The sequence below is a fragment of the Lygodium microphyllum genome, chromosome 29 (genome assembly GCF_053477565.2).
Source record: "Lygodium microphyllum isolate KBCC chromosome 29, Lygodium_microphyllum_v1.1.10, whole genome shotgun sequence".
Taxonomy (NCBI): domain Eukaryota; kingdom Viridiplantae; phylum Streptophyta; class Polypodiopsida; order Schizaeales; family Lygodiaceae; genus Lygodium; species Lygodium microphyllum.
Window position 1 is genome coordinate 68,106,459 of NC_141163.1, and position 19,922 is coordinate 68,126,380.

The following is a 19,922-nucleotide window of genomic DNA, read 5'->3' on the forward strand; positions in this document are numbered from 1 at the left end:
AAGATGCTAGTAGCTCTGTGCCAAAACTCACAACAGTGTGAACAATGGAAAATAGAGACTTTGACGAAGATCCTCAATCAGGTCTGGTAACTCTCTGCCAAAGATCATGACTGCCTCTTGATGGCTTGGAATCGAAGCTTCAACCCTTGCATTTTGCTTCGAAACTTCAGAGTTTTACATTCAGCTTTTCAGCATTGATTTTACGGCTTTCAGCTTTTCACAGCTAACGTGGATGATGCTAGCTTGGAATGATGATTGCATATCCCAGATTTTGGAACTGAGATCCTTCTATTCAGATTGTAATCTTTAACTTTTATAGAAGCTTAAAGCGATTGCAGGCCCCAGATTTTGGAACTGAGATGCTTCTATTTAGATTGCAATCTTCAACTTTGATGTGCAGTACTAGAATGGATACCCAGCCTGCAAAACCTAGATACATCAACCTGTCCCAAATTACTGTAGGACTCAAAGTTTGCTTCAGCCACTTCTGGTGTGATCAAGCCTTGGGCGATTTTTGTCTTGGAATTTATCATGGATTTGCCAAGGAATCCAAATGGTGATGATGCGTTTAGTAAAATGGCTCATTTTAGTCTACTGTACTACAGCTCTTCTAGTGCACCTTTGATGTGGTAGCATATTCTCTGTTATCGTAAGATTTTTAAGATTTCTCAATGTTGTTTGTTGTATTAATGTTTCAAGTTTCTAGAGCTAAATTGCTAGGTATTAGTCCTGCACATAATATCTCAAATGCAGTTGAGCCAATCTGGGCATAGCCCTCTTCCTTCCACTTTCTCAGATTTCTTGCCTCACTGTTGTGTATGCTCAATGTGCACCCTATTGAGGCCCCCTACAAATTGTGATGGGAAATGGGTTAAATGTGGCATTAGACTGGTGTGCGGATCCAAAGCTGCCCCATTTTGTGCTTCCCTACTGTCCCACTGCTATCGCGCAGTGGAGAACTGAGCAGTTGCAAAGACAGACAGGAGATGCAGACAAATGTATGCCTATTAGCTTGCTAGCCCTACTTGCAGATCTAAAACTACTATGTTTTAGCAGCCTACAGTTCTTCCTCCTTTCTTTAGATCAGCACTCCAATACCTGGACAAGGTCTGTCCTGCTTGCTTTCTGCCAGGACCTCAGCCCATATTGTTCTTGCTTCATTCTGACAGCTCCAGCTGCCCTTTTTTTGATCAGGTTGTAAAGCACGATTTCCCCCCTTCTGCATCAGTTTTAAATTCTCCCTCAGTTGTAGCCATCTCATTATTTGCATGTTGCCATGTGCACCCTGGGTGGCTCTCTATTGACGAAACATGACAAATCCCTCACTGTTTTCCCCACCCTTGTCATCATCCCTTACCCTCCGTAGATTTCAGTTTGTCCAAATGCAGCAGTCTTCAATATTGGCAACATGGAATGTTCAACCCCTGTTCTCTTTTTGGACCGAGCTTCCTTAGGAATCTGACTTGTCAAGTTCTCTGCCATGGTAGAACAGTCTCATCTCACCCAGCAGTCTCTGATTCATCATGTCTTCACCAGCAGCAGGTAGGCCATCTACACATGCTGTTTTGAGTTTACAGCAAGACCAGTTGGATAATGTGGTACTCGACTCCCTACTTAGGGGTTGAGTGGTTTTCCTCCACCTTCTATGGTCCCTTTTAAGCTGAGCCATGTGGGTCCTCTTCATTGGCTTCTTCCCTTGTACCGATTGGGGGTGCTTGGCCAAGTGGGCTATCCATGACCTTCCCTCATATTCTCTACTCTCCATCAGCTTTCTTGCTCCTCCAAGTCAGAGTCCTTCTAACATTGGAAATGTGCTCCACCAGCTAGAGGTGTTATTAGTACATCTGAAGTTTCCAATGTCTCCCAAAATCTAATGGTGAACCCCCTTCCAAAGCTGGGTGGTTTTCCTCTACCTTCTATGGTCCCTTCTAAGCCGAGCCATGTGGGTACTCTTCATTAGCTTCTTCCCTTGTACCAATTGGGGGTGCTGGGCCAAGTGTGCTGTCCATGACCTTCCCTTACACCCATCCCCCTACCTTAGAAGACCCCAGTTCTCTACTCTCCATCAGCTTTCTTTCTCCTCCAAGTGGGAGCCCTTCTACCGTTGGAAATGTGCTCCACCAGCTAGAGGTGTTATTAGTACATCTGAAGTTTTTCAATGTCTCCCAAAAACTCTAATGGTGAACCCCCTTCCAAAGAATGTGACAAGCTTCTGAATCTTCAAACACTCCCCTTTTCTGCACTAGAGGGTGTCTCACTGCACCCTTGGGTAAAGGAGATGGACCAGCAAAAAATACAATACCTGGATCAGCACAGTGGTGGGCATAGTAAAATTCTTTGTTGAGGAAATTGAAGGAAGAAGTACTTGCATGTTCTCAGCAACATCCTGGGCCTAGTCTTTCAGCTGAAGCTACGATTAAATATGCACCATGGAAGAGAAATCATTGAATGTGGTTATGATGGAGCTCCATCCAGTGTCTCTGTGAGTGAAGAAGAAGGCACTGAACGTAGTGTAGAAAGCAATTCCATTGCGAAATAGAAGACAAAGCTGAAGCGATCCATCTTCATAACCCCCCTCAAAGAATCACACATGCATACAGCTTAATTGGCGAATGTGCTTGGGCAATGGAAGGAAGATTCTCTATTCATTTTGTCTTGACTCTTTGAGAGCATTGAAGCTGGACTGTGCTGCAAGGCCATTTCACGTTCAGGACTCCTGACCTACAATAGGCGACAAGGGTGGATTGATGAAAGGAATATTAACAATCCTTCCTGATATAACGGCTTGGTGTCTCACCTCTGATTAACATAAATATGGCAGCTGGTAAGGCTTTGCACGTTGTACAGAATTAAACCACCTCCTCCACCGGCTGTACAAGCCCCCATCATTTTCTATGAGTTTCTACTTTTTCTTTGGATATAATATATTTCATCTATTTTGAACAAATTAATCAACTGTATATTGATTTTGTCATAACTTTATCTCAAAAGCTTAAACCCTTAAATATGAACCAAGAGATGAATTTAGCATTACCTAAAGTTAACAAATATGGTCTTAGCTATTGAAATACATTAACTAACTAAAAGGAATTGTCACATTGATTATGGCTTTCAGCATTGAGGTGCTAAACTTTCCCGGCAGATGAAACCATAAGCAATGTATTTTGTTCCATTGAACTCCTATAAAAGTAGTTTAATTAGAAATGTCAAGCTTGCATTGCCCTTATGTGCCAAGATACACACCTGCTACAATGGCAATGACCTTGGAAAGCAAAGTAAGGTGGAGAAAATCCATAAAGATTGTTCTCTGCAACTCAAGGATATACATCAGTGTTTGAGCCTCCAACCATTGACAGCAAGAGGGCAACTGAAACCTGTGAGCTCTCATGTTGACCGCATGTATGTGCGCATCACTAACACATTGTTTATTTTTATAATGAAATCAGTGAACTGATTCATTTACTATAAAGGGGTCAGAAAAAGAATATATTAGTGCATTGGGAAAAACACAATTGGAGTGGACCTTGTGGAATTTTTCTTAACTCAGCATTGAGGCTTCTATAAACATAGTCCTGTTAAGTTTGCTTCTGAAATATCAGATTCACTTTCAAGTATCCCTAATTTTGTAGGTATCCCAAATGCCAATCAACTTGACTAAACCTTTCAAGTTGCCTGGATGTCCTTCAGTCATCCCTGCAAGTGTTCATACTTTCCCCTTGAGTTTGGCATCTTTCCAAATTATTCCTTAAACATCGATTGAAGTTCTGGTGAACTACCTGCTGAATATGAAGTAAAGACAGCAGAGAGCGGGGGTAAGATTGCAAGGGTGATGTTGAACTGGGGAGAAAAATATCAGCATCATTTACATAACAAGTCTAGCTGGCTCATGTTTGCTTTGTTTAACAATTGCTGGCAAGTGGAAGCTCAAACTGCTTTTTTAATCTGCAGTACAACAAATATCATATTTCTTTAGAACTAGAAAATTTGTTGCTGATCAATGTCTTTGCCACAGGGATAGGATAGGCATTACAAGTGTTGTGGCTGCAATGATTGGGCTATCTATACTGCTGTTGCTTGGTGTTCTGACCTGGGATGATTGCTTGAGTGAGAAGTCAGCATGGGATACACTAGCATGGTTTGCAGTACTTGTAGGAATGGCAAGTCAGCTGTCCAGGCTTGGAATCATACACTGGATCTCAGACTCTGTCTCCATGCTCATTGTTTCATTCTCATTAAGCTGGCCGGCAGCATTTGGTGTTCTGCAAGTTACATACTTTTGTGTTCATTATCTTTTTGCCAGTCAAACTGGTCATGTTGGAGCTCTGTATTCTGCATTCTTAGCCATGCATATTGCAGCTGGTGTGCCCGGTGAGCTTGCGGCTCTTGCTTTGGCTTACAACACAAACCTTTTTGGGGCACTAACTCACTATAGTAGTGGTCAAGCAGCTGTCTACTATGGAGGTTTGCCACTAGTGATTTTGGTTTAGAGATGGGTTTTGTTGTTTTGTTGGGTGGAACACTCATCAAGCTAGTTTTCTTGTTACATGCAGCTGGCTATGTTGAACTCGGGGAGATTTTTCGAACTGGGTTCATCTGTGCATTATTAAACTCCTTTTTGTGGACTGTTGTAAGCCTTGGATGGTGGAAGATTATTGGTCTTTATTGAAGCGCATGAGAAACATTGCATAGCCCAACACAAGTCTTTGCTAAGATGGGTATCCACAGTGAGGTTTGAGGAATTTTCATTGCATGCACATGTGAGCATTTTGCTGGTCAATGCTGTATTTTTTATTGCTGCAGGACGTGGACTGGGATTTGGTGTTCAGGCTTGTTAGTTATAGAGGCACATGTCAGTGCAGATTGACTGCAGAAGCATCAATGCCTAACGTGGTAAATTTGCAGACTCAACATTTTAGTGACTTGATAGATCTGGAGTAGACATTGCTGCAGATAGATATGTCAGAATCCATAGTCTGATATTGGTTTTGTATAGATTGTGCAAATATACCAGCAATGGCTGCTCTACTTGTGATTCAAATGGAAGGGCAACAGAGAATGTATGCTTCAAGGGAATACAATGCAAGAGCCCTCCAACGTCAAAATAACTGAAAGCTAGATATGCAGTTTATTGGTACTCAGTCTGCTTTTGAATTCAGCAGGCAAAACTTGATCGAGCCAGTTGCTTCAATAATGGCCAAAGGATTGGTGTATTGAACATAAATTTGCACCCCCTCTTTCTTGCAGAAAAGTTTCAGAAGCTGATGATGTGAGGATATGGATAGAGTCAGGTGGTTAAACAGTTAAGAGAATACATGGGTTTTATGAAGCCCATGATGTGAGGATATGGATACAGAGTTTGGTGGTTAAACAGTTGAGAGAATACATGGGTCTTATGAATCAATTGTTGAAGATGCCAAAGAGTAAGTGAGTGTTTCAGACAGCTTCTATGATTTTTGGGTTCTCAATTGTTGAAGATGCCAAAGAATAACCTGTTGCAGACTTTGTATTAAAGCTGGATGAAAGCTTTGTAAATAATGAGAAGTAGTTGGAACTAGTGAGGTTGGAGGAGAACTATAAATAACTGAGAGAATGCTATTGTAGATATTATTGGATCATTTTCATCAATCAAACTTTGGTGTTCTTGTTTATTTTTCTTAGCTAAGCACAGTTAGGCTATGGTTTTCTACCATTTCTAACAGTTAGTTACTTGTAGTTCAATTGTAGGTACATGCTTGGTTGCTGTGTAAAGATTGACTGGGGATAGGCTCCTATAGTTAACCGTCACTACCATTGAAGACATTTCAAGAATATCTTGACAAAGATGGTGGCATTCAGGTTATCTTAGTAGGTCGTGGACACAATGGAGCTAGATTTGGTGGTTCTTACATTGACATGTGGGATTCTTGACAAAAATGGTGGCATTCAGGTCATCTTAGTAGGTCGTGGACACAATGGAGCCAAATTTGGTCGTTCTTTGACCAAAAGGGGTTTACAGCGGTCCACTCTAGGTCCGTGTTATACACTTGAAGCATGCTTTGAAGGGTAGTGGGTTCAAGTTGTCCATCTGGATCTCTATTGAGTTATGGTTTGTGACCACAGTCGCTCCTAGACTGTCGGGTCTCAACTCTTGAGTCAATTGGCTCAATTTCCCCTTTCACTCACATGGGGATCTACTGGGTGTCCTACAGCTAGGGCGTGGCCTTTATAGGGTCTAGTGAGGTCAAAGTTTTTCATTTGATTCCCAGAATTGGACGTCCAATTCTGGGCTGTCCAAGTCCGAGTTCAGATTGTCCGAGTCGGTCGTCCAAATCAGATGGTCAAATTGTCTGATTTTTGGAGCTCTTCAATTCTGGAACAGTTAAGGTTTTGTCGGGACCTAAAACGGGCCCGACATTGACTTTATGACTGTGGCCAAGCCTCTACTACACACCCAAATCACTCCACGATCTTGCGGTCAAGAGTGTCCAAGGGGTATACTACCCTAACCTCTAATGTAGAACTTTGTGTTTGTATGGATTGTAATCGAACAGATAACCCTTCGTACACTCCTCAGAGGAAGTCCCTACACATATCGGAGTAATACACCACGTAAGCACAGACAAAGGGAGCACATCTCGGCTGATTGCTGCGGCCCCATTGTGGCTCCCCTACACCTCGGGGATTGGCACCAAGATGTGCCTCCCATACATAGAACACATACGGATTGGCACCAATATGTGCCTCCCATACATAGAACACATACGATACATGCTCCACTCTTTTAATGAATTGTTCTAGGAGATAAAATATATTCCTTTTTGTACACTTCCTAAGGAGATTGATCGCTAGCACTACAGCTTAGGTTACCTCATCTCCTTAATGCGGGCCATTGTTCACCAAGGCAATTGTTGTGTATCCAGGATGATACCATGTGTTGTTTGCAATGTAATTTTGTATGATTCATAGTGCTCAAATATTTTTTCATCAATAACCAATATTGTGAAGGTAAAAAACATTTCTTTTCATAGCTTTACTCTAAACGTAATTGTCGCATTGCATAGGGCCAGCACTGAGCATACGTGTGCTATTGGACCCTCGTAATTTTCAAAACCACTTTATACCATGCATAAGAAAAAAATCAAAAATGCTCTCTAAACCTACCATTGAATGCACAATCTTAAGCAATAGGGAGAAGGGGGATGTTAAGGACTGATAATACGCCATCCCCCTTCTCCCTATTGCTTAAGATTGTGCATTCAATGGTAGGTTTAGAGAGCATTTTTAATGTATTTTTTCTTCATAAAAGTGGTAAATATCAACTTTGAACATAAAGATAGGCTCACACCTCTACTGCTTAAGATTGTGCATTCGATGGTAGGTTTAGAAAGTATTTTTAATGTATCTTTTCTTCATAAAAGTAGTAAATACCCACCTTTAACATAGAGATAGGCTCACACTCATGCCCTAGCCTTATCATACATTCACAAATACAAATGCGATTTTTTTTAAAATTTTAAGATTAAAAAATCATATTATTTTTTTATTTATTGATAAATATCAATATTATTTATTTACCGATTTGGATTGATTAGGCTTGTTGAGAATTGTTTTCATATCACATTCCATTTCATAAGAACATCATATACATAACAAAACCTAAAAAACTCATGATTTTGCTTTAAATCGCAATGTTACAAGTTTTGCATGTTTATAGAGATTTTTAGATGTTTGATTTTTTTTTTTGTTTTTTAAATATTTTTTATAGATCGCAGCATTAATAACCAAGAACAACAAATTTCAACCATTTACAAATAAGTTCTACCATAAAACAATGAAATCTATGACTTATAAATCTCGCACTTTATATCTTATGTATCTCGTGATTGGAAGGCCACTGGTGCTCCACCAAACCTCGATCATGCTACTTCACGCTCCCACATCATCCTACGATCCATATCTCGTGTCTCAGCCCATTCCCTTCTCTCATAGATTAAAGTATGGAAACACACATCAAGAAGAGAGGAGAGAGAAAGACTAGAAATTTGAATTTTTGATCTAGCAGCTATTTTGCAGATTAAATAGGTGTTTGGAGGCAAAAAAATTGAGGATTTCATGAAAGTCATTAGTTTTATACTTGCTTCTTAGCTTCTTCACCCTCTCTTCCACCAAATCATCATGACAAACATGGGTGTCTTTTATTTTTTTGGGAAAAAAAATAACGCTCCCCTTCCTCCCCCTCGCTTCCCAAGTCACTTTCACACTTCCTCTTAACCCTTTGTGCTTGTGCTTATCTTTTAGTTTCTTCTCCACCTGGTGTTTGATTAAGAATCCAAAAAATCTTGCATGTTCGGCTTGATGTCCCAAATGGCAAAGAAGTCGTTTTGCTTCAATCCAGTAGTCAAAAAAATTATGAAAAATCCACAACCATTGTAACGATCGAAATTTGCATTCTCGTCTTTCAAGGTCTCTAAAAATTGTTAAATATGCGGGTCTCGCTTTCATCGGCCTTAAATTCACGTGTAAATTTGTATCATTTCGCTCCTTTTCGACACTTCTTGTGTGTTTAAATTTTGCTCTCAAGTTTGTATGGTCGGACGATCCGATTGCATCCGATTTTGAAAACCAGACAACTTTAAGGCAGTCAGACAGTTCGATTTTGGGAATTAGATGGGGTTTGAATGTGGCGGCGAAAAGGAGCACAAGGCTAATAAAAATCTGGTGCAATGCTTGCTATGTTGCTTTCTAGTCTATGGCAAGCTCCAAAATCAAATAGCGAGGGGTTAGCAATCAAAACAACTCACCTATAGTCTCTGAATGCACTTGATTATACGAATCGAAGCTCTCTTTGTCTCACTGTTACCTTGCAACAAACCTCTCTCTCTCTCAACTCTAAATGCAAAAATGAGCTTCCCTTTGCTCTTCTTGCCTCTTAAACCCCTTGTTCTTCAGTCTTCCACTCCCCTTTTTCTCTCTTTTCTCTCTCAATACATTGAAGTCTCTTTTTCTTCTTGTTTTGTCTTGTTTACAATAGTAACCCTATTGTTTGTTTCTCTATTTTTTCTTACTTAAATACATCCAAATCACAAGCAACCTCTTACACTAATCCAACCTACTTACCTAAATCCAAAAAACCAAAAAAACTTACTTGCAAAGGATGAATACCTCTTCAACTCCCTCGCTTCCTACTTATCTCAAGCATCGGTTCGGGGCAAATCCTACTTCAATGCTCGATTCGGAGTGTGCAAGCACTCAGATATTGAATCCACATGTCCTGGCAAAAGAACCAAAATGTAAGAGCTTCTCACTCTCGACCACCCAGACCCACAAAACGCTTATTGTTTCAAGCATTTCAAGTCAAGTGCAATGGCTATCTCTCACATAGTTGTACATGCTCTCACACTTACGAGTGTAGTGAGCTTACCTCTATGATCGATCGAGTTGCCTCCTCCCTCAAGTACTCTGGTAGTTCCACCAAGATCCAAGGTGCAAGTTCAATCCTCAAGCTCCAAGCTCCATGCTCCATTGCCGCATGCGAGACAAGATAGGAGAAGAGAAAAGAAGAAGAAGATAGGAGAAGATGGAGAGCTTCTCCACAATGGTCCCTCACCCTCACACACTCACTCCCTTCCTCCCTCACACTTCCTCTCTTAAGTACAAGCTCAAGCAAGCAATAAGAAAAAGGAGAGAAGAGGAGAGTTAGTTTTGACGACACACAAGAATGAGCTTCTTTCTTTACATTTTATCTTTTATACAAAACCCTAAACCTAATCCCCATTGGGTACACATCCCTTTTTTACATGCCCAACCATTTTAGCCTAGGTTCTCTTTTTCTATTTTCTTCCTATTTACATTTTATTTTCACTCATGCCTGTCTATATTTACAAATTGCACAAGAGGGAGCTTGGTGCTCTTTTAAAATGCACATTTTCTCTTTTGCACTTGCCTTGAACTTTTAAGATTGCCTTTGCGCTTTTGGCATTTTTTTCCTTCTATTTTTTCAGTCGGTGGACCATCTTTTTCTGCTTTGCTCGGTGTCTTTTTAATTTTCTTTTTACTTTCTTGCATTGTGGCTAATAGTGAGGTTACCCTAGCCTTTGCAGCAATGACTCTTGTAGTCTAGTCACCTTGACTTTAGCTCAATGATCGCTTAGGTTTGATCAGCATTCTTTCCTTTATCTTGCTCTCTTAGGGGCCGATCGTGTGCTAAGTGCTGCCATTCTCTGGACATCTCTAAAGGTGTTGTTCTTTTGTTGCGTAGCCCTAGAGATTCTCTTTTTGAGTAAGTCATCCACTCATATAGCCTCCCCAAAGACTCTTGCAAATACATCCCTTTGTAGGTTCGAGTTGCTGGCTAAGGCCTTATAGAGCTCTTTGTTGCAGATCTCGTTGATGAATTATGATGAAGACCACTCTCTCATTGGGTCACTCAATTGTAGGTATCCTCTTATAGAGACTCCTTAGGTGAGTGACTAGTCTCGTATGTCCTCTTATCTTTTTTTACATTCATCATCTTAACAATGAGGTTGTCAGAGTATCTTGCCTTCGAGAATCTCTTGATGAAGAGATCCTTTAGATCATTGAAATTATTGCATTTGGCATTATTTAGATTGGTAAACCAAGTCCCTCCCTTATTTTCTAAACAGAGATTGAATTCTTGTGCCCGTTGAGTGGGGTCTATGAGATTGTTAGCCTTGCACGTGTGCTCAAACTACTCGACGAAGTTATAGGGGTCATTGCTTGCTTGATATTTGTTGAGTTGCTTGGCAACTATGGGCATTTTTGTTTGTCTCCTTGTATTTGGGATGACTCCTAGCCTAGCTAGCAATGATGCTACCAAGGTTGCTTCACTTTGCTCTGCACTGGAGTTGTCTAGCAATCACTTTGTGAGTAGCTCGCTCACCGTAAGATCTGCTTCTAAGGCTCTCTCCTTATCGACATTTCCTCCCACTCTATTCCTACTTGAGGTGGCTAGGATCCTGTGAATCTTATTGAGCTCTCTATCTTGGCATGACCTTTGAGCCCGTTGCTTCTAGCTATAGCTCGATATGCACTATAGTGTGATCCTTCCTAGCTTTCTCTCCTTCTCAAGATTGGCTATGATATTGGCTACAGGTCTACCATGATGTGTTATCCTTGTATGTTAGTTAGATTGTGTGATAAGTCTCCCAGTGTCATCTGGGTATCTTGCTATGTTAAGGTCAAGGTTAGGGTCGAGATAATTCTCATTCGAGCTGGTACTTGCCATGGTGGTTGTCTCTTGACCCACTAGTATCTCAATGAGGTTGACTAGGTTGGCTAAAGATGTGTCTCTAATCTTGGTTAGTCCTTCCTTCCCTTGGTGGTCTGATGGTTTTTTCTCCCCTAGATCTTTGTTTGTGGTGTCTTGGGTCACTCATTTGGTTTCCAGGATTCATTTCTTAGCTTAATCCCCCTTAGTGTGTTCCTTGTTAATCCAATCAATCTGCAAGTGTGCACACACTTGCATGCTTAAGCAGTGCGACTCGATGTGAGTTGTGCAAAATCAGGCTTTCCAATTTTCACATGCACTAAAGTGTCATTGATACAAGGTACAATATTTGATGAAATCAATCACATCCACACTTTTACCAATCCGTTTCATGTAGTTGCAGCTCTTTCACATGAATTGTGATTACTCATAACAGTAGGTTTTGGGGGCCCCATGGGTTTTGATAGGTGGTTTGATGGGTGCTCAGCTTAGGTAATCAAAATGAGTCTCTACCAGGGGGTAAGCGATCGGTGGTCAGTAATTTCAGTCACTCCTAGACTGTTAGGTTAAAGTTCTGGTGACAATCTTCTCTATGGTCTTGTTTGTAGGTCTGAGTTCCAACCTGGATTAGTGGACAACTAGATGTTGGCCTTAGTATGTCATGGAGTGGTCAAAATGGTCAAAAATTGTGTTCTAGACAACCCGTCCAAGTCCCAAACTTAGCCATCTGAGTGGTTAGACTTAGACTCGGATGAGGGGTGCCTGTCCGAGTGTTCAAGTCAACCGTTTGAGGCCCAAAAAGTGGTCCAAGTCCAAGTGTCGAAGTGGACTTAAGGTAGGTCGGACGTCCGAGTTGACCGTTTGAGTTTGAGTGGAACCAAAGTTATTTGAACGTCCAAGGGCCCATTGGGGCAAGGGCATTAGTAGGATCATGTAGCAACAGTCATGAGCAGGGAGGTGAGTGTAATGGCGAGAACTGATGAAGCACAAGAGCAAATTAGGTTTGTGAGCCAACAACTGGGCAAGGGACCCAATGGGAGAAGTATAGGGAGGTGAAAGCTCAAGTGGCAGTATTGGGCATAGACGACCGTAATGGCAGGAAGAGATGGAGTGCATGGCTAGTAGAAAGGAGTAGGTGGTGGTGGAGACAAACGGATTGATGGATAAGTGGCACCTTGGGAGGAAAGCATGGCAATGTAGGCAAATCACTTGCCAAGGAGGGCTTAGTGCCCATGGGTAGGGGGCAAGAGAAGCAACTGAGATGGAGGCTGCAAGGTGGTGGTCGAGGCCTTGCATAGGGCAAGAAAGGGGGGAAACCTTTTTTTTTTCTTGGGCGAGAGGTCGATGCGCCCCCCCCCCCCCCAACCCAAAACCCACCCCCTCTCCCCTTTCAACTTTCTCCTATTTTTTTTTTCTTCTTCTCCTTCTTCTTTTTCTTTTCCTTCTCCTTCTTCTCCTTCTTCTCCTTCTCCTTCTCCTTGTTCTTCTTCTTCTTCTTTTTTTTCTCCATATTTTCTCATTCTTCTCCTCCTTTTCTCTCCATCTTCCTCTTTTTTTTTTCTTTTTCTCCTCCTCCTCCTCCTCCTCCTCCTCTTCTATTTCTTCTTCTCCTCCCTTTCATTCTTTTTTCTTCTACTCCTCTCTCCTTTTCTTCTTTTTCTCCTTCTCTTCTCTTCTCCTTCTTCTTTGTTCTCCTTCTCACAAAATACGGATGCCAATTAAAGTCAATGCAACGTCTTTATCTTCTAGCAAAATGCGAGCATCCATTAGAGTTAATACACCATGATTACAAAACACAATCTTAACCATCAACAAAATCATAAACTACCCTAACTTATATGTGTGTGTGTGTGTGTAGAGAAAAAAGGAAAATAGATGATTCTAGTTAACCAAAAATTGCAATCTTCTTACTAACAAAATTTTATCCCTTTGTTTTTACGAATGCAAAACCCTAATTAAGCACTTGTCTTTTGGAGTTGGCACTTTTACACCCCTTCTATTTTGCACATGCAATGCAGGAGTGAATTCATGGTCGATGTGTCCTTGGTCTCAACAATGGAACCAAAATGTTGTGCTATACAAGTTCAATGTATTGGGACATTGGACACACCCTTATTTCTTCAATAGCTTTGACACATGAGAATTAACAACTACTTCTTATATAGTCTCTTGCACATGAATGCAAGCATTCATTTGTGGTGGGTGGCATGGCCTTCCTTCAGTCCCATGAAGGATACCCTTTGCACACTCCATGATCTAAGTGAAGAGCTGCTTTGACTCTCAACCCTCTATGACCTCCACATGCAAAAGAGAAGCATGGGTACATTAAGAGAGAGTGCTTGGAGAGAAGATAAGTGGAGCTTCACCCTCTTGGTTCCTCATCCTCTCACTCTCTCTCTCTCACTCTCTCACTCTCTCACCTCAACTACTCATCACAAATAGAGGGTGGCATCTTTCTCTAGCCTAGGTTGGAAAATACATAGGGTCTAAGCCATACAAAATACCTATGAGTTGCAAATTTCTCATCACCAATAAGGGGTGGCACTCTTTCTCTAGTTTAGGTTAGAATATATCTAGCTATACTACATGCTCATTTCCAAATTGCAAGGAGATTGCAAGCTCCTCATGTCCTTTCCAAGAGCAATAACTAAATCTAGTGGCCTTTCCATGTGGTCAACTTCTATGTCAAATATTTTGTGACCACACACGATGTATATACATGTCAATAACTTTGCACATATGAAACTATTCTTTCTCATGGACCATGCATCAATACAAATCACCATATATAATATTCTTTCTCATGGACCATGCATCAATACAAAGCACCATATATAATGCAAATGATAAATATATTAAGACATTATTTTTCTTGTCCATATATCTCTATTGAGCAACACTACACTTCACCCAACTATCTTGCATAGGTCTCTGATGTGGAATCAATGATTGCAAACTTCTACACATTATATCACACACTCCCAACAATAACTGAATAATAAAAGTGTGCCATTTCCACTTGAGAGAGTGCATGGAAGTTATCTTTGCATGCATGAATGTTAACTTGGATTGCAACATAGGCACTACACTTCAACATTATACCCTCCTTTATTCAACCTTTGCATATATGGACATTGTCCTTAGAGAGGAAACAAAATTGATCATTTAAGGGATTGCAAGTAATGAAATAGAAAGGTAAACTCTAGGGGAATTGAAATGCAAACAAAATTTTTTAGTGTGATTATTAAGAATTGTACATGCTTATTATAAGGTTGAAAACCCTCAATTATGAATATGAAACCATGAGACATAGTTCCTTTTTTTTTCAAGAATATATATGTTGCTTTTGAATATGTTTACTTATTCCACAATTTAATTCATCAATCAATACTTATATATATATGCACACATATAGTCTATGTATTTATAGAGTGGATGTTGTATTTGTGTGCAAAATTGTTTCCATTATTTAATGTAAGAATAGCTCATGACAACAATTTTATGGCCAATCTATGATGCAGATAATGGAATAACAATTCATTTTTGTATGTGTGGACATGCATCTCCAAAGTAGTGTCACATTTATAAATACTCCCAAACATCTTAAAAATTTTATAGATTTGAAAAAAGGACTAGGCATGGATGACCATTCTCTCCTTTCTAATAGGCTTAGATACCCATAAAAGCTTGCTCTCTCTCTCTCTCTCTCTCTCTCTCTCTCTCTCTCTCTCTCTCTCTCTCTCTCTCTCTCTCTCTCTCTCTCTCTCTCTCTCTCTCTCTCTCTCATAAGCATAATTACACATCTTAACCACTTCATAGATCATATGCGAAAAGAAAGTAGTTAGATAAACTCAAGGCGATTTGAAACCCAAACACACTTATGTAGTCCCCCCTTCTCCCGCCCCCCACCCCCCCCTCTCTCTCAAAGGTGTGCACATTTAACAATAGTTCAATCTTAGCCACAAATGTTTTGTTGGATGCACATGCTAACTACTGACTTGCAAATGTGCATGCAAACATGCTCCCCACCCACACATGCATGTGCGCACGCGCGCGCACACGCACGCACGCACACACACACACACACACACACACGCACGCACGCACGCACGCACGCACGCACGCACGCGCACACACACACACACACACACACACACACACACACACACACACACACACACACACACACACACACACATTCTCTCCCATATTTTCACACCCACTCTTAAAAACCATCCGCTTTAGCTGCACTTGTGCCCTCCAATCCACATGCGCATACATTTCAACAATCATTTAAATAATCTCTCTCTCTCTCTCTCTCTCGACTTTGGGTGTCTTATCATCTTGCCATGAACCTCACATATATTAAATTTTGTGCCTTTTGAACTTATGCATTGCACAGAGACACAGAGAGGGACATGCCGACCATTGTAGATGGACATACTTTCTTTTAATGCAACTATTGAATACTAGAAAATGTAGATTTGGATGCCACAATTTGCTTGACTCATGTGCGTAGTGTTTGTTTTGTGAGTTGAACATGAAAAACTTGAAGGCTAATAGGGGGAGCGGGACCCCATTCCCCCTACTAGCCAGTGATCGCCCCCAAGGCTTATCAAGCTAGTCGCACTTTCTTCACCCCACAAATACTGTGACATTTTTGTGTGCTAACAAAGTGCTTAGAGTCCTAACGAATTAGATTTCTCCCTTTTCGACTTCGTTAGACTGACAAACGACCTGCGACCAATCATCATTCTTTTTGTTCTAGAAATTTTGACATTTTGCTTACCGTTTGACAAGAAACTTAGTGGGGGGGAGGAAAATGAGCTACTTCCTCTCCACTTATAATTTATTTTTTTTCTTTTGTTTCAAGGAAAAATAAACATTGGTTTGGAAAGCATCATATACTCATTACATATGCTTAGGATTTGGCCCCCGGGCAAATGTCTCAATTATAAGATAGTATAGATAGATATAGATTATTCAGTTTTTTAAAAGCATTTCATAAATTTCCATTCTTGTTCAAACATTTCAAATATTAAAAAGGGTGGGAGTTTCTTTCATCCGTACAAATAGTTTTCTTGTGATGTCCTAACCAGTGCTTGAATAGGTTTGGGATCCACAAAGTGTAGTGGAAACAGGTTCAAAGTTGCCATTTGGACTCTTGGCTAAACATTTGAATTTGTTGATCCTACACTCTTTCATCCGGACACCCTTGTTATTGGACAAGTGTTCCAATGAATATCTACTTTTGCGAAAGTTTACCATGTGTGTTGAGTAATGTGCCTTGTGAAGGTCTATACAACACTGTGTTTATATGGCTATCATAAAGGATTGAGAACTACCAAGAGGGTGGCCTACTACCAAGGCTCAATAGTGTGGGGGCAAGAAGCATCTACTTCAACTATCGAGTAGGACTTTTCAGAGATATGCTTGCATGAGCTCATAGGGTAAGTTATGTGATGCTTTTAAAGTAGCCATTGCATGCAATGGACAAAGAGGACACAAATCAAAGCAATAATGCATATACTATGAAAATGTTATAATGATTGACACGCTAGCTTGATATAAGTGATAGGCAATTATCTAGGGTTTGTGAAAGATGAATATATGTATGTAGAACAAACGAGAGCTTGCATGGAGTACAATTACACACATTGAATGTGGTAAGGGTGCCCATTAGGGAAGAAGCATTTGGCAACTTATTTTAGGCATCAACCATCAAGGGTCATGTTGTAAATATTATTTGACAGAAAATTATAAAAGCAACAAAATTATGGAAATTATAAAAGAATTTTTTTTGAAAGAACATTATACAAGCACAAAACTTAGGACATAGCAGACCCACACAACACAAAATAGAAGAGGATGGTAAACTCACTAATCACACTAAGTCTTGCCTTGAATTGCATTAATTCACTTATGTTCACACCCATTTACATGCACAATGCTAAACATGTACACAATAGTGTGCTCATCGCATCTCCTCTTTTCTTTTCTCTTGATTAACATGCCCTATTTGCAAGGGGGGTTGGATAGCAAGGAGAAAGAGAGAACAACACACTCTGTAGTAGTGCCATGCCATACCACCCTAGTACTATTTGCAAGGGGGGTTGGATAGGAAGAAGAAAGAGAGAACAACACACTTTGTAATGTCGTGCCATATGCCCTATTTGCAAGGGGGGTTGGATAAGAAGGAGAAGAGAGAACAACACACTTTGTAGTGCCGTGCCATACCACCCTAGTACCTTGCATTTAGCAATAATTCCATTCTAATGCACACACACTCTGTATCGAACCCACTACTATGCACTTCATCCCAAAGCACTACATCCATGCACACCCACTTGCATGTAATTCACTATAAGTAGACACTGCATTATCTACACTTAGAGCACAGATGCACTATTGCATTCACCACCCCTTTATTCACCAGTGCACTACATCCATGCACACCCACATGCATGTAATTCACTATAAGTAGATATTGCATTCCTACACCTAGAGCACAAGTCCACTATTGCATTCACCACCTCATTATTGATAAGTGCACTACATTGTGCATTGATGCACATTGCTCATACACTAGCACACATATCATGTGCACTTGTTTTCCCACCTTAGTCTCCCACTAGTGCACTACACAATACACTAGTACATAGCCCAATGCATAGTGCACAATGTATGGTGCATATTGCACATATAGACACAAGTGCATAGTGCTCATACCCATCAAGCACTCCCATTTATACACATCACCTGATCTAGTATATACATTGGTACGACGCCTTGCATTGAAAGCTTTTACCACCTTGCACATCATCGAGTGCACATGTGCATAGTGCACTGTGTATGGCACACAATGCACATGCACCCATCTATATAATAGAGTTGCATTAATTCATTTTCATTGCATATAGGCTAATATACACCAATCTTAGGATATCTTGCATCTATACCATCATAGTGCACCACATAGTATACTAGTGTAGTGGACCAGTGTGCATGGTGCATATCACACAATCCACATGTACACATGGGTGTACATATACTCATATCCAACCTACCTAGTGCACACCCACATCATGTCACCCATTCGTATATACTACATCCTAGTGAACTAATCCTTCACCTCATTGTAGAGTGCATGGGATACACATGCATACAGGTTGGTGCACAATGCACGGTGCACGACGCACTATGTAGGTACACATGCATAACATACCACACCTATCCCACCATAGACAAACCTAGGGAATCCTTAAGTCATAATCTCATGTAGAATATTCTACTAATCACTTAGGTTTGTCTAATACACATGTTCAGCCGCATAGTGCACATGTACCCAGTGCATGTGTACACACGCACACTGACCATACATACACACATAATTTGCATCATCCTACACATATTCCATGAGCACAGAGTGCATGAGCATTCTTAGTCTTTGCACATCAGACATGTACACAAGGATTAAATAAATTGTAATTCAATGTATACATTCAACTTAGCACACTTTCCTGTTCAACTTGCATGTCATCTGTTGCAACTAAATTAATGCATGTGGCTTATGACCATGCATCCACACATTTCATAGTAGGCATGCACCTCACAAAAGGCTGCACTTCACTGCACCATATGCACATGTACATATTCATCCAAGAAACCAAATGATCCAACCAATCAAACACCATAAACCAAAGAAAAACTAAACAAAAGACAAGGCAAGTATTAAGGGTAAGGCAACACAAACAATAGCACATTTAGAACACCAATCAAAACTTTTAGAAGAATTAAACAAAAGGCAAGGCAATTGAGAAGGGTATGACAACACAAACAACAGGCAAGTCAACTGAAAAGGGTATGACAACACAAACAAGGAACACATATAGAATAATAATCAAAACTTTGAAACTCGAACTTAAGGACAAAATAATTAATCAAGTAATATTATGAGTTAAGAGTACTAGTATACATTTTTTAGAAAGCTTGTTTGCACCTAGTGCATTAAGAATTTATAAAACTCAATCAAGAAGTTGTTGCTTTTTGAATAGTTGAAACATTGTTCAACACTCATAATATAGGTAGAATAGCAGAAAACTCAAATGTTGAAAATTGATCTAATAATAGGAAGCCTAGGACTTGCAACCATGGTGTAGATGCATGAACCTATGAAGTGGATGCAATCTCTTGACTTCCACAATAATCAAGACCCTATTCCTAGCCACTCCCTTGATATAGAAAACACACCTATTCCTAACTTGATCAACCATGTAATTTAGCTAGTCAATGAAGACCATGGGGACTATACTCTATACAAAGAAGAGAGCTGAAACATTGGGTGGAGCCTCATAACTTCTAATCCAATGTCACTAACTTCCAACTAGCTACTAACTTTGGCATCTCAAGCATGATCCCTAAAGCTATGGGACATAAAATTATGGAACTTCAAGGGCAAGGAATTGATACTCTCAATCGGTTGTTAAACATTAACAATGACATTAAATATTGGCTTACAACCATTCAAGTGAAAATGGATAGCATTTGAAGGATACTATTGAATGCTAGAGCCATAGGATCCTCACAAGATTCTTTATGAAATCTAGTGCAATGATGCATATTTGACCACAATAATATGCTACAAGTAGGTACATATAAAGCTTAGATCCTCTTCCCGGGTGGGAGTATGCCTAGAAGCAACGATTAAGCTAAAATC

General features: G+C 40.3%; 1 protein-coding gene across 3 annotated transcripts in view; it reads left to right on the top strand.

Moving 5' to 3' along the window:
* The window catches only part of LOC148010741 (dicarboxylate transporter 2.1, chloroplastic-like), a 38,183-nt gene extending 32,539 nt beyond the window's left edge, over positions 1–5,644 (top strand). The window contains exons 3-5 of one of the 3 annotated variants that reach the window (XR_015689503.1): positions 4,013–4,461; positions 4,551–4,890; positions 4,994–5,643. Coding sequence is in view for 2 of the 3 variants with exons in the window: in XM_087671661.1 (XP_087527787.1) it covers positions 4,013–4,461; positions 4,551–4,666 (565 nt within the window). In the remaining variant the exon portion in view is untranslated. Of the gene's footprint in view, positions 1–4,012; positions 4,462–4,550 lie in introns of all 3 variants that reach the window. The other 2 variants (XM_087671661.1, XM_087671660.1) reach the window with 2 other exon arrangements.
* The last annotated feature ends 14,278 nt before the right edge of the window (positions 5,645–19,922 follow it).